Raw genomic sequence first — 14508 nt, 5'->3', positions numbered from 1 at the left:
CAGATCCCATTCCCAGCAGCCCTGCATGCAGTCCCTTCGCAGCCCTGTCCCTGCAGGCCCTGGTGGGTGGGGCTTCCACTCGAGTTCCTGAGGAGCCTGGCCTCCTCCCTCATCTCTGTGCAGCAGCCCCAGGCTTTCCAGTCCTGGTGTGTACCCCTCAACTCCTCCTGCAGGGCTCAGGGCCCTGGCTGCCTAGTCATGCGCTGTGAAGGGGAGTGTGGAGGAGAAGTGGGCCAGGCAGGGCAGATCCACGTCCACCATCTGTGGCCTCACGGGATGCCTGGTCCACCAACACAGCTCTGAGCTCCATAGTCAGTGCTTAGCGGCCTCATGCTCCGTGCCAGGCCCTGCAGACATGAAGGCAGGGAGGGTGGGCTCTGCCTGGTAGGAGGGGGTCAGTGGGTGTTCTGAAAATGCGAACATGAACGTGTGCTGCACCCCCAGACCCAGACCCGGGAGCCCAGCTCTCTACGGGAGGAGTGCACATGGGGGCATCCAGCGTGGCATCACCATGTCCCACTGTGGGAGCCGTCTCACAGCAATACGGGCACCTGAGTCGCACACCTCGATGAACACCCACGTGAGCAAAACCTGATCCTGATGCGGAACATTCCAGACTCCCTCCACCTCCTGCCAGCTGCAGGCAGTGCTCCGATCCCCAACACAGAACATTCCAACATTCCACACCCCCGCAGCTGCAGGCTGTACCCTCACCCCTGGCCACAGAACATTCCACCCCACCCCACAGTGTCCCCACCCCAGACGCAGCAGCCGCAGACCTGATTTCTAACAGTGGAGAGGAGCTTGGCCGGTTCTAGAACTTCGTAAATGGAGTCACATAGTGTGTGGCCTTTTGTGTCTGTTTTCGGACAGAGACCCAGCCCCACACCCAGGTCAGGCAACTCTTGAGGTCAGGGCACAGCTGTGTCCACCTCCCCACCGCACACCACACACCCTCAGATGAAGGTCTGCACAAGAGCAGGCCCAGGACCTACAAAGACAGAGCAGCACTAAGGGGATTCCGTTCTTCCCACTCCGCCCAGGGGCTCTGCAGCCTGATTCCGGGAAAGCAGTGTGGGCCCAGGTGCTGGGCGGCTCTGGCAGGTCTTCTACCACCTGTGCCTCACTTTCCTGGTCTGGGGTGCTGGGGTGGATACCCAGCAGCCCCCGGTCGCCCCAGGTCTGAGCAGTGTGAAGAGGAGCTGGGCCCGGTCCCCCTCTTGGGCCTGTGGACAGCCTGGCCCAGACCCGAAAATTCCATTCCCACCTGCCCAGCCCCTCCTGGGCGCCCTCTTGGTGTCTGAGTGGGTGTGGGTGGAGCGCTTGTCCTGTGGGGCAGCCCAGGGAAGGTACCTGGTGGGTAGAGTACCCCAAGGGGGCATGAGCTCTTGGAAGGGGTATCGTGGGGTGAGGACCGGAGGGGACCCTCCCCACTGTGAGCCGTGCGGGAGCTGCTTCCCACCAGAGCCCACCATACCCAGCCCGAGCCCTGGGTGGCCTGTCTGTGGTCACCGTCATGGGATCCTGTGGTCACCATCGCAGGCACAGGCTCCGTGTGGCTGTGGCAGGCCCTGGACAAGGCTGAGAGGGACCACAGCTGGCCTTCGGGGAAAGGCCCCCTCTGCCACCGCAGGGGCTGATCCAGGAGGTGGTGGTGGCCACTGGAGGGACGGAAGCCAGCCCTGGCTCCAGCCCCTCCACCCACCAGAACTTACCTGCTCCCCAACGCCACTGACCCTGTTGTGTGGGAGGGGCAGGCACAGGCTGTTCCCAGGCCCAGCAGGTCCAGATGGTGACCTGCGAGCGGCTCCACTCAGGCCAGGGTAAAGAGATTCAATCTGGCCACCCACAGGGGCCTGGGCTGCTGTGCTTGGGGCATGGGGGTAGGGGCCAGCAGGACACCCCACCCCACTGCGCCAGCCTGGCTTGACTCCAGCAAGCAGACAGGTGGGCAGGCGGGCTCCCTCTCTGGTCTGTGTCCAGCTCCAGGCCTCTGGGCTGACATGTCAGCAGACATTCCTGGACCACCTGCCTGGCCTTGGCTCCACGCCGCCAGCTCCCAGCCCCGTCCCCTCGTGCAGACATGGGGAAAGGGCCTTCAGCCAGAAAGGGCTGGTGCCCCTGGGGGACTTGAGGGAAGGAGGTTCACACAGGGCCCACTACCACCAGGGCCAGAGAGAGTTGTATCACCCCAGGAAAGATGGGATGAGGGGGGCTGTCCAAGTCCAAGACAGAGGGAGGGCTGTGTGGAGAGGCCCCCTGACCACTGATGGGGGGACACAGCCTCCACCCAGGATTGAGGACTTCTGGGAGAGAGACCATCTGCAACCCAGGCAGGAGCGAAGTGGGCCAATGGGACTGCACAGCCACTCCGGCCAGGGCCAGTGACGCACAAGGGGGTGGCTGGGGCCCTGGATCCAGCCAGGCCTGAAGTCCGCCCTCCCCATAGGAGCTGGGAAGGAACGCAGGCCTAGGCAGCATCTCCTGTCTCCCCAGCCAGGAGTTGATGTGGAGGGAAGGGGAGTGCGCTGGGCTTTGCAGAGGCACCACCAGGGAGGAGGAGGGTACCGTCAGGGAGTCTTATTCTCTGCTTGTGCCTTTGTCCGGGGAGCTGGCCACCACTGGAGGGTACAGTTGGGTGCCAGGAAGGCGGTGGCTCCCACCAGCACATGGTGGTCATGATCTTGCAGCCGGGGTTATGTTCCCTGCCTTGGAGGAGGGAAGCTGGCAGGGGCAGGGTGACCCTGCCAAGTGACCAGCCAGCCTTCCTGAACCTCACAGTTTCCCCATCTGTGCAGAGGGACCGAAAAGGATTTCTGCTGGCGAAGGCTGTGCCAGGTCAAGAGGGAGAAGGTGGCCTGCGGGGTCTCCCTCAGGTTGTCAGGGGCAGGGCAGGGCTCTCTTCTCAAGCTGAGCCTCTCTAGGCCACTCCTCTCTTTTGGCCTAGGTCCTGTGCCTGGACCCCATGCAGAAGCCATCCTCTGCTGCAGCCAGGCATTGGGTGAGGGCGTGGCCCAGGTCCTGGCCCTGCAGAGTGAGTCTCACCCATGGGGACACCGTGGCCCAGCAGGAGGAGGGATGAGGGGAAGGAGTAAGAGAGTAGAGAGTGAGGCCATTGCTCTGGGGGACCTTGTGTCTGACCCCCACCCCAGGGTGGAGGGACCCCTCCTTGACATGTTCAGGAAAGAACACCCAACAAGCCCTTTCTGCCAAAAAATAGCCACCTTCACTCTCAACCCTCCCAGGGTTAAATCCAATACATGCCAGGCTGTGGTCCAGGATTTCTGACACTCAGGCTTGTGTCCTCATGACCACACAGTATAGAATGTCTCCCAATCCAGACACAACCAAACTTGCTGCTTTTAACCTCAGCCTCCCCATCCAGGGCACAAGAAAAAAAAACAGCAAAAAAGCATCATCCATCCAACTATCCGTCCATCCACCCCTCCATCCATTTATCCACTAATCTACCCATCCACCCACCCACCCATCATCCAACCATCCATCCACCCACCCACCCATCATTCAACCATCCATCCATCCACCCACCATCCAACCATCCATCCACCCACCCTTCATCCAACCATCCATCCACCCACCCAGCCAATATACAACCATCCATCCACCCAGCCAATATACAACCATCCATCCATCCACCTATCTACCCACAATCCATCCATCCACCCACCCACCATCCAACCATCCATCCATCCACCCACCATCCAACCATCCATCCACCCATCCATCATCCAACCATCCATCCACCCACCCATCATCCAACCATCCACCCACCCACCCATCATCCAACCATCCATCCACCCACCCACCCATCATTCAACCATCCATCCACCCACCCACCCATCAACCAACCATCCATCCATCCACCCACCCATCATCCAACCATCCATCCACCCACCCATCATCCAACCATCCATCCACCCACCCACCCATCATCCAACCATCCATCCACCCACCCACCCATCAACCAACCATCCATCCACCCACCCATCATCCAACCATCCATCCACCCACCCATCATCCAACCATCCATCCATCCACCCACCATCCAACCATCCATCCATCCACCCACCATCCAACCATCCATCCACCCACCCATCATCCAACCATCCATCCATCCATCCACCCATCATCCAACCATCCATCCACCCACCCATCATCCAATCATCCATCCACCCACCCATCATCCAACCATCCATCCATCCATCCACCCATCATCCAACCATCCATCCATCCATCCACCCACCCATCATCCAACCATCCATCCACCCACCCATCATCCAACCATCCATCCATCCACCCATCATCCAACCATCCATCCACCCACCCATCATCCAACCATCCATCCACCCACCCACCCATCATCCAACCATCCATCCATCCACCCATCATCCAACCATCCATCCACCCACCCTTCATCCAACCATCCATCCACCCACCCATCATCCAACCATCCATCCATCCACCCAGCCAATATACAACCATCCATCCATCCATCCACCCACCCACCCATCATCCAACCATCCATCCACCCACCCACCCAATATCCAACCATCCACCATCTACCCATCATCCAACCATCCATCCATCTACCCATCCATCCACCTACCCATCATCCATCCATCTACCCATCCATCCATCCACCTACCTACCCACAATCCAACCATCCACCCACCCATCATCCAACCATCCATCCACCCACCCACCATCCAACCATCCATCCATCCACCCACCATCCAACCATCCATCCACCCACCCATCATCCAACCATCCATCCACCCACCCATCATCCAACCATCCATCCACCCACCAACCCATCATTCAACCATCCATCCACCCACCCACCCATCAACCAACCATCCATCCATCCACCCACCCATCATCCAACCATCCATCCACCCACCCATCATCCAACCATCCATCCACCCACCCACCCATCATCCAACCATCCATCCACCCACCCACCCATCATCCAACCATCCATCCATCCACCCACCATCCAACCATCCATCCATCCACCCACCATCCAACCATCCATCCACCCACCCATCATCCAACCATCCATCCATCAACCCACCCATCATCCAACCATCCATCCATCCACCCACCCATCATCCAATCATCCATCCATCCACCCACCCATCATCCAATCATCCAACCATCCATCCACCCACCCACCCATCATCCAATCATCCATCCACCCACCCATCATCCAACCATCCATCCACCCACCCATCATCCAACCATCCATCCACCCACCCACCCATCATCCAACCATCCATCCATCCACCCACCCTTCATCCAACCGTCCATCCACCCACCCTTCATCCAACCATCTATCCACCCACCCATCATCCAACCATCCATCCATCTACCCATCCATCCACCTACCCATCATCCATCCATCTACCCATCCATCCAACCACCTACCTACCCACAATCCAACCATCCATCCACCCATCATCCAGCCATCCATCCATCCACCCACCATCCAACCATCCATCCATCCACCCACCCATCATCCAACCATCCATCCACCCACCCATCATCCAACCATCCATCCATCCATCCACCCATCATCCAACCATCCATCCCCCCACCCATCATCCAACCATCCATCCATCTAACCATCTATCCACCCATCCATCATCCAAACATCTACCCATCCATCCATCCATCCTTCCATTTATCCATTTATCCACTCATCTGTCCATCCATCCACCTACCCAATCATTATCCAACCATCCATCCATCCATCCATGCACCCATCATCCAACCATCCATCCATCCATCCGTCCATCCATCCATCCATCCATCATTCAGCAGCTTTCTCTGTGTCAGGCGCCATGTTGGAATGTGGGATAGAGTGATGGACAAAGCAGGCCTGTGCCTGCCCTTGTGGAGGTTGTATGTTGGGGAGTCAGACACACAGAAAAGGTTGAATTGTGGCTGCAGTAAGCACCACAGCTGGTGTCATCTGAGTTGATCATGGGGGTCCATCTAGGTGGGGCCGTCAGGGCAGGGAGGAATTCCAGTCTGTCTGCTGTCTCTGTCCATCTTCCAATTCCAGAATCTGCTTGGATCCTGTACAGCCTGCCCAGCAGGAGGTGCACATGATGGCAGGATTCTAAACGAGGGCCATGCTCCTGAGCAGCAGGGTGCTCCTGGTGGGTGAAGGTTAGGCACCAAGTTGGGGGTCTCTGGATGCTCTTTGCTCTCTAGCAAGGCCAGAGACCACTAGGGTCCATGGCCACCCTGGGTGGTGTCCTCCTCTCCCTGTGCAGAGGACAGTAGGGGCCGAGATGGACACAGACATCGGAGGGCTGAGAATTGGGTTGCTCTGGCTGGCCGGTGGGGGTTGGCGTCCGAGTGCAGCCATCTTGCAAGGGTGTACAGTCAGGGTTGGGGGGCTCAGGCTGGGAGTGGGTGTCTGGGTTGTGACCTCAGACCCTTTGTGTCTCTGTGCCCAGCAGGCTCCAGCCTGAGGCTGCTTGTCACCGCATCCCCTCTCCCAGGCCTGGGGCATCTGCACCAGGGCCTCCTCCTGTTCTGGGACCTTGGTAGCTCCAGGCCAGCTTCCCTGACAGAGCGGCCGCTGCCTGGGACAGCTCGGGGTCTGAGCGTTTCCGGGGCAAGCTCCAGCCCGGCTGCATCTGGCATGGCAGCCCCAAGTGCTGACCAGGGTGGAGGTGGAGAAGGGCCTGCGAACTCCCACAGCCGAGGGCCCAAGGGGCAGGGATGGAGGGGCCTTGGCCTGGGAACGACCTTGTACAACCTGCAACCATGGGCAAAAGCTCACGCATGAACACACATGTGCACACCCTCACTGACACAGTCATACACACTGGCCAGAGAAAGCCGGCTGGGGGGCTGTAGCGTGCCCAGAGAAGGAGCTGTTGCAGCCCTGCAGGGCCAGCGGCCGCCTTGCTCCCGTCTCTTTGCCCAACCCAAGGTCACAGCGGCCACACTCTGGGGCTCTGGGCTTGGTGCATTTATTCAGGTTTGAGAGCTGAGGAGGGCAGAGCTCGCACAGCTGTGAGGCAGGGCTGGGCCGGACAGGCGCTGCTTCATCCTTCAACAGACACTGGCCTGGGGTGACCAGCCTGGTGGGGGAGATGGAGTCGGGATGGAGGACAAAGGGGGAGCAGGGGACAGAGCCCAGGAGAAAGCAAGCGAGGGTACAAGGAGGGGCAGGTGGCTTCGGGTGAGGAGCAGGAGGGAGAAAGGGGACCAGCAGTGGGTCTAGGGGAAGGGGCTGGGGTGAGGGAGGCTGAGAAGGGGCGGAAGATGTGACCCACAGCGGCTGCCCTGCCAACAGCCCCAGGTCCTCAGGAAGCCCCTCACCTGTCCCTGTCCCCGTGGGCCCCCAGACTCACTGCAGACCCAGGAGGCCTGGCATAGGGAGCGTGCAGGTGTGTACAGGTGTGTGCAGACCAGCACGTGTGCCTGTGCATGGGTAGACAGCATGTATGCCAGTGTGAGTGGCGTGTGTGTAAGTGGGTGTTCGCATGTGGAGGCATGTGCCAGTCTGTACACGTTTGCTCATGCGTGAGTGTGTGTGCATGTGGTTATGCACATGTAAAGCACCAGAGGCAGGAATCAGAGGGGCACGGTGGGCATCCCTCCAGGAAGAGGAGGGGCTCTGGCTGACCTCGCCCTCCCACAAGAAGAGTCAGGCCTTGGGGGCCGGGGCTCTCTGAGTAGTAAGGCTGGGGCTGCCACCCAGGGCAGGCTGCTAAGGTCCAGGGCACCTCCTGGGATGAGTCCAAGCTCCTTGTGAGCAGGGATGGGTGAGGGGAGGAGGTGGCCCAGGACAGGGGACCCAGAGGGAGGAGGTGGCCTGGGACAGGGGACCTGGGGCGGGAGGGGCAGGAGGAGGTGGCCCGGGACAGGGGACGCGGGGTGGAAGGAGGTGGCCTGGGACAGGGGACCTGGGGTGGGAGGAGGTGGCCCAGGACAGGAGACCCGGGGTGGGAGGAGGTGGCCCGGGACAGGGGACCCAGAGGGAGGAGGTGGCCTGGGACAGGGGACCTGGGTGGGAGGAGGTGGGCCAGGACAGGGGACCTGGTGTGGGAGGGGCAGGAGGAGGTGGCCTGGGACAGGGGACCCAGAGGGAGGAGGTGGCCCGGGACAGGGGACGAGGGGTGGAAGGAGGTGGCCCAGGACAGGAGACCCGGGGTGGGAGGAGGTGGCCCGGGACAGGGGACCCAGGGCGGCAGGAGGTGGCTCAGAGCCTGGGTTGAGCGCAGGGACCCAGGAGCCTGGAGACACCTGAGTGCAGGCTGGGGCTGAGCTCCCTGGGCAGACACTGGGTCCAGCTCCTCTAGGGTCAACCAAACTCATTCCTGCGGGCCCCGTGCCTACTGCCCAGCATGCCTGCAGGTGAGCTATGTTACCGGTCACATCTGGGAAGACAATGTTGTCATCCGAGAGGCCCTGAGCTCTGCCCAGGCAGATGAACTGGTCCAGCGTCCCGGGAGGCAGCAACCAGCTCCTGCCTGCAGCCCAGGGAGCCCAGCGTAGGTCTGTGCACTTGGCAGGGGGTTGGGGGCTGGGTAGGTGGGAGATTGAACTATCTGTACCCCCAAGTCACTCCAGGTGGGGTGGGGAGGCAGGGTCTGACCTGAAGCCTGGAAGGAGGTGCCTCCAGGGCCACACACAGGCCCAGGGCAGGATGGGGGGCTCACCCAGCAGGCTGATCCTGAGGACGGCCAGCCTGCTCGTGTGTCTGCGGGACAGCATCAGGGCGAACTGGGTGTAGTCGCTGTCCACCACCCGGGTCTCCTCTCTGTCTGCCCCGGGCTCTGAGGGGGCACAGACATCACGTCCCTGTGGGCCAGCACCCCATCCCTCCCTCCCGTGACCAGCTTACCCACACCATGGTCCACAGTGAACTGCCCGGGCTGGGCTGCTGGTATCAGCACATAAGACCACGTGTCACAGTGCTGGCCTCTGTAGGAGGGGACAGGTGGAGGCGGAAGGCTCCGGAAGCTGGCAGGTCCATGCCAAGGTGGGCCCCTCAGGAGATTTCAGCCGCTTATTCAGGGGGACCCACGGCGGGAGTGGCCAAGCGTCATGAGTGGAGATGGTGTCTAACTATGTTGCTCAGGCTGGTCTCAAACTCCTGAGTTCAAGTGATCCTTCTGCCTCTGCCTCCCGAAGTGCTGGGATTACAGGTGTGCGCCAGCGCGCCCGGCCCCCGACGTGCTGGGATTACAGGTGTGCGCCAGCGCGCCCAGCTGCCCACACTTTTTTGTATACTCCCCAGCTGGGTTTGGTCATTGGCAGCCAGGGTCATGAAGCTGCCGGTGCTGGGACAGGGCCCATGGCGCACCTGACCCACTGGCAGCTGGGACCCAGGCCCGGGATCCTCCTCACCCGCTTGGAACGGCAGGGACAGCCACTCACCGAGTCATGGCATTCCACACCTCAAAGCCACCAGCGTCACTTAGCTCGAAAGTTGCGGTGAAAGGGTTCAGCAGCGCCCTGTGCTCCGGCCTGAAGCTGTTGCCCGCCAGGCCCAGGACAAACCATTCCCCCTGGAACTGCAGAGGCGGTGGTGGCCAGGGGCGGCGGGGGGCAGGGTCAGGAGCCCCCTCCCGCCCTCCCTGGCAGCTTCTGGACCCCTCACAGAGCAGTGCTCCCGGCTGGGCCAGCGCCAGGGACACTGGCAAGAACCGGAACCTACTCTGGATCTGGCAGGGACATGGTGACCCTGGCCAGTGGCTGTGCGGCCTTCCCGAGCCTGTTTCCCCTCATGCACAGAGGGAGCGATGGGCTGGGGTGACAGCAGGGAATGGGTGCCAGGAAGGTCTGCGCTGGGCCCTCCTCTGCGGGAGGTCGGGGGCCCGCCTGGGGGCTCCCGGAAGCAGGGCTGGTCCTGGCTCTCTGGGCAGCATCTCCAGGCCTGCTCAGCCACCAGCCTCTCCCTGCACTCAGACCCAGCCGGCTGCTTCTCCTTCCGTCAAAACCCCTGTACCTGGTTTCCTTGGAAGCTCTGCATCGGGGGCGGGAGTGGCGGGGGGGTTGAGGTCTGACCCTGCAGGACTGTCAGCAAGGACAGCCACAGCCACAGGCCACACAGCAGCCTCATCCTGGCAGCTGCTGGGCCCACAGGGACAGAGAGAAGGAAGTGGCCATGGGCAGGTGACCCAGAGACCCACCTCTTCATGCACGTACCCAGCAGGTGCCCCTCCCAAGGGGGTGTGCCCCTCTGCCTCCCTCCTCAGGACTGGCAGGAGAGGTGGTGCCCAGGGCAGGCTTGGGGTGGGCTGGGTGGTGCGGGCTCTCCTCAGGTCCCACCCACCCACCTTCGGTCTCTTGGGTTCCAGACAGGTGGGGTAGGAGGGGCCCCCAGGTCCACCTTCCACCTCGTCTTCTCATTTCTGAGGCCCTGCCCCCCTTCAGCCCCCTTCCGAATGCTCCATGCTGGGGGTTCAGAGGCCCCACGCAGCCTGCCTCAGCCTTCCTCCCTGTCACAGAATGTTGCATCCCAGGCAGAGAGCGTGACCTGCCGCAGCCATAAGGGACAGGGCCCAGCTGTGGCCAAACCTGGGCATTCCCCCTGCAGGGCCTGGGCCTGCCAGCCACCCCCCCACCCCCGCCCTGCCTGGCTCCGCACATGCCTGAACCGCAGCGTGGGCCGTGGCCCTGGAGCAAGAACAGGACCAGGGAGGGGCCCTGTGGCCGTGAGGCCGGGGTGGAGGTGGCCCGAGCAGGCGAGGAGGGAGGCTGGGGCCTGCAGAGCACTCAGGCACCCTGGTGAGGACGGCTGGGGCATTTTAAACGCAGTCTCTGCCCAGAGGGAGGGGCAGGGCTGGGAAGCCCCACTAATGGGAGTGGGCACCCCATGCTGGTCCTGCCTAAAAGAAAGGGTTAGTAGGCCAGGCACAGAGGCTCATGCCTATAATCCCAGCACTTTGGGGGGCCAAGGCGGGAAGATCGCTCAAGCCCAGGAGTTTGACATCACCCCGGACAACATAGCGAGACTCCATCTCTACAGAAAAATGTAAAAGTTAGCTGGGGGTGGTGGTGCACACCTGTGGTCCCAGCTACTTGAGAGGCTGAGGTGGGAGGACTGCTTTAGCCCAGGAGTTTGACCTGCAGTAACCTATGATTGTGCCACCGGACTCCAGCCTGGGCAACAGAGTGAGATCTCATCTCTAAAAATATAAAAATAAAATGTAAAAAGAGGCCTGGCAGGGAGGGCATTGGCAGGCTTGGGGCTTCTAGCTGCCCTGGCACCCCTTGGACAATGGGGCTAGGGAGTGGAGTCCCCTTCCTGTCCCCTCCTCCCATCCCCACAGGTAGTGGAAGCCTCTGGGTGCCGGGCTCCGTGTTGCGGGGCCACCAAGGGTGAGCCAGGTGCCTCCCACTCCCAGTGTGCCTGGCCTGTGAGCCACTGTCCAGGCCACCTCCTCCCCCCAGGTCCCTGTCCTGGCCACCTCCTCCCCCCAGATTCCCTGTCCTGGCCGCCCCCTCCCACCCCAGATTCCCTGTCCTGGCCGCCCCCTCCCACCCCAGATTCCCTGTCCTGGCCGCCCCCTCCCACCCCAGGTCCCTGTCCTGGCCGCCCCCTCCCACCCCAGATTCCCTGTCCTGGCCCCCTCCCCCCAGGTCCCTGTCCTGGCCGCCCCCTCCCACCCCAGATTCCCTGTCCTGGCCGCCCCCTCCCACTCCAGATTCCCTGTCCAGGCCACCTCCTCCCACCCCAGATTCCCTGTCCAGGCCACCTCCTCCCCCCAGGTCCCTATCCTGGCCGCCCCCTCCCACCCCAGATTCCCCGTCCTGGCCGCCCCCTCCCCCCCCAGATTCCCTGTCCTGGCCACCTCCTCCTCCCAGGTCCCTGTCCTGGCCGCCCCCTCCCCCCCCAGATTCCCTGTCCTGGCCGCCCCCTCCCACCCCAGATTCCCTGTCCTGGCCGCCCCCTCCCACTCCAGATTCCCTGTCCAGGCCACCTCCTCCCACCCCAGATTCCCTGTCCTGGCCACCTCCTCCCCCCAGGTCCCTGTCCTGGCCGCCCCCTCCCCCCCCAGATTCCCTGTCCTGGCCACCTCCTCCCCCCAGGTCCCTGTCCTGGCCGCCCCCTCCCCCCCCAGATTCCCTGTCCTGGCCGCCCCCTCCCACCCCAGATTCCCTGTCCAGGCCACCTCCTCCCCCCAGGTCCCTGTCCTGGCTGCCCCCTCCCACCCCAGATTCCCTGTCCTGGCCGCCCCCTCCCACCCCAGATTCCCTTTCCTGGCCATCTCCTCCCCTCACCCAGCCCTGCTTACAAGGGACTTGGGCTCATCCCAGGAGGCGCCCTGGGCCTCGGCAGCCTGCCCTGGGTGGCAGCCCCAGCCTGGCCACTCAAAGAGCCCAGCCACCAGGACTTCAGGGCTCCAGGGCTGGGCTCTGTCCCAGGCCTCACTGCCCACGTAGAAGGGCAGCTTGCTGTGCCTTGCCTCACCAGCACAACGCTAGCGTTTCAGGAGGCTGGCCCAGGAAAAGAAAAGTTGGAAATAATCTGTTCATTCCCCTGAGCTCCCCAGAGGGCGCCTTCGACTCTCCACCATCCCCCTGGCCCAAGCCAGCCTAGGAGCGCCTGTCAGCAGCCCCAGGGTCCTGCTCTCAGCTCAGCAGGCACCCCTCCCGGAGCCCCTCTTATCGCAGGGCACTGGGGAGATTTGGGATCACAGCACACAGCCCATGTACAGGACAGTCCCCGCTACGGACCCCGCCCATGTAGGGCCTTGCGGGAGGAAAACCGGGCCTTCCCTGGCCAGCCCGAGACCCACAGAGACTGAGCAGCAGAGGTCGGGTGGGCCGAGTCCTCGACACAGAGGAGGGTCCCTCGGCTCCAAGCAGCGCCTCAGGCCCCATGCTCCCTCCCCCAGACCCACTCCTGCCGCCCTGGGGGTCTGTGTGTGCCTCCAGGTAGCCACTGGCTGCTGCCTTTAACCTCCGTGCCCCCCACGTCCCCTGCAGGAGCCTCCTGGACATGACAATGGGTTCGGCGCGCCTCCTCCCCCCACCGCGGGGCAGACGCAGGTGCTGCTCCTCCCGTCTAACGTGATTGGTGGAGGGTGGGCACGTGACCTCCGCCGCCCAATCAGGGTCCTGCAGGTGCCTCTGCCTGGCTGGGCCGGCGGCGCTGGAACGGGCAGTGCAGGACGCGGGCCTTGAGGCACCTGCCGGGCTCCGGGGGGAGTCCTGGCTCTGACCTCGGCCTTCCACACCGCCTGGGGTGGGAGGGCCGGGCGCGGCGGCACACGCCAGTGAGCCCAGCGCCTTGGGAGGCCGAGGCGGGAGGCGGTGCCCGGGAGCTTGCGTGCCACGGGGAGGAGCAGCCGCGCCTTCTGCAGGGCGTCCTTGAGAGGCGGGAGGGAAACCGCCGCTTCCACCCAGCACCCTGGACCCCACCGTGGGGACCGGTCCCTGGGGCCTCTCCCACTGACCCCTCCCATCAGGTCCTCTCTTCCCTCTGCTTCGCTCCCCGGCACCCACCCCCAACCCATCGCCTTCATCTCTGCCTCCCCCACAGCAACAAGGACAGACTTCCCCTCCACTGCTGTTTCCTCCGTTCCCCGGAAAACTCCCGGCCTGTCCTCTGCTCACCCTCCCCTCTCTCTTCCCACTCCCCGGGCAAAGACCTTTTCCCAGACACGGTCCTGGGCGCTGGGAGGCCCCTTGGAGGTGGGGTGAGGGGCCAGGGGTGGTTGGGGCGTGGCAGGGAAGGGAGGAGGGTGCCTCGTTCCCACATGGAGGAGTCCTGGCCCACCTGTCCCTCTGAGCACCTGCGTGGGCAGGGAGGACGGGCACGGCACCGGACTGTCGGCCCTGCCTGTGGGACCAGGGGCTCTGGGGGCCCCACGCGGCACTCTCACGTCCAGGCAAGGCGGGGGCACCCAGGACAGTCCTGGACTCCTGACCCCGCAGGTCTTGGGCAAGACTGCTAACAATTAAATGTTGGTTTCTATAGATTAAAAAACTTTTTTTTACAATAGAGATGAGGTCTCACTATGTTGCCCAGTCAGATCTTGAACTCCTGGCCTCAAGCGATCCTCCTGCCTCAGCCTCTCAAAGTGCTGAGATTAAAGGTGTGAGCCACTGTGCCCAGCCAGTTTGCGTAGTTTTTTTTTTTGTTGTTTGTTTGTTGTTGTTTTTTAAATAAATTGAGACGGAGTCTCGCTCTGTCATCCAGGCTGGAGTGCAATGGCGCGATCTCAGCTCACTGCAACCTCTGTCTCCTGGATTCAAGCGATTCTCCTGCCTGAGCCTCCTGGGTAGCTGGGATTACAGGCACCCACCACCATGCCCAGCTAATTTTTTTGTATTTTTAGCAGAGACGGGGTTTCACCATGTTGGCCAGGCTGGTTTCAAACTCCTGACCTCAAATGATCTGCCCGCCTCAGCCTCCCAAAGTGCTAGAATTACAGGCGTGAGCCACTGCACCCGGCCATTTCCATAGATTTTTTTTTTCTTCATTTTTTTTGAGACGGAGCCTCACTG

General features: G+C 62.2%; 1 protein-coding gene across 5 annotated transcripts; it reads right to left on the bottom strand.

The window, feature by feature from the left end:
* Positions 1-6300: 6300 nt before the first annotated feature.
* Positions 6301-13039, bottom strand: LCN12 (lipocalin 12). Of its 5 annotated transcripts, XM_063650097.1 has the most exons (9): positions 12959-13039; positions 11058-11180; positions 10329-10528; positions 9998-10119; positions 9427-9563; positions 8891-8970; positions 8706-8822; positions 8415-8516; positions 6301-7121 (listed from the first exon to the last, which is right to left on the bottom strand). In XM_063650097.1, the coding sequence occupies exons 3-9, from the start codon at positions 10507-10509 to the stop codon at positions 7093-7095; spliced, it is 768 nt and encodes a 255-aa protein (XP_063506167.1). In that variant the 5' UTR covers positions 10510-10528; positions 11058-11180; positions 12959-13039; the 3' UTR covers positions 6301-7092. The 5 variants fall into 5 exon arrangements, with proteins under 5 accessions (XP_063506167.1, XP_063506165.1, XP_063506162.1 ...); XM_063650095.1 differs by lacking the exon at positions 11058-11180 and having other exon boundaries at positions 12291-13023; XM_063650092.1 differs by lacking the exon at positions 11058-11180 and having other exon boundaries at positions 6301-8516; positions 12291-13023.
* Between the last annotated feature and the right edge of the window lie 1469 nt (positions 13040-14508).

Source organism: Pongo pygmaeus, chromosome 13, assembly GCF_028885625.2.
Source record: "Pongo pygmaeus isolate AG05252 chromosome 13, NHGRI_mPonPyg2-v2.0_pri, whole genome shotgun sequence".
Lineage (NCBI taxonomy): Eukaryota > Metazoa > Chordata > Mammalia > Primates > Hominidae > Pongo > Pongo pygmaeus.
Note: the sequence above shows the minus strand (reverse complement) of the source record. Positions and strands in the feature narration are given on the sequence as shown.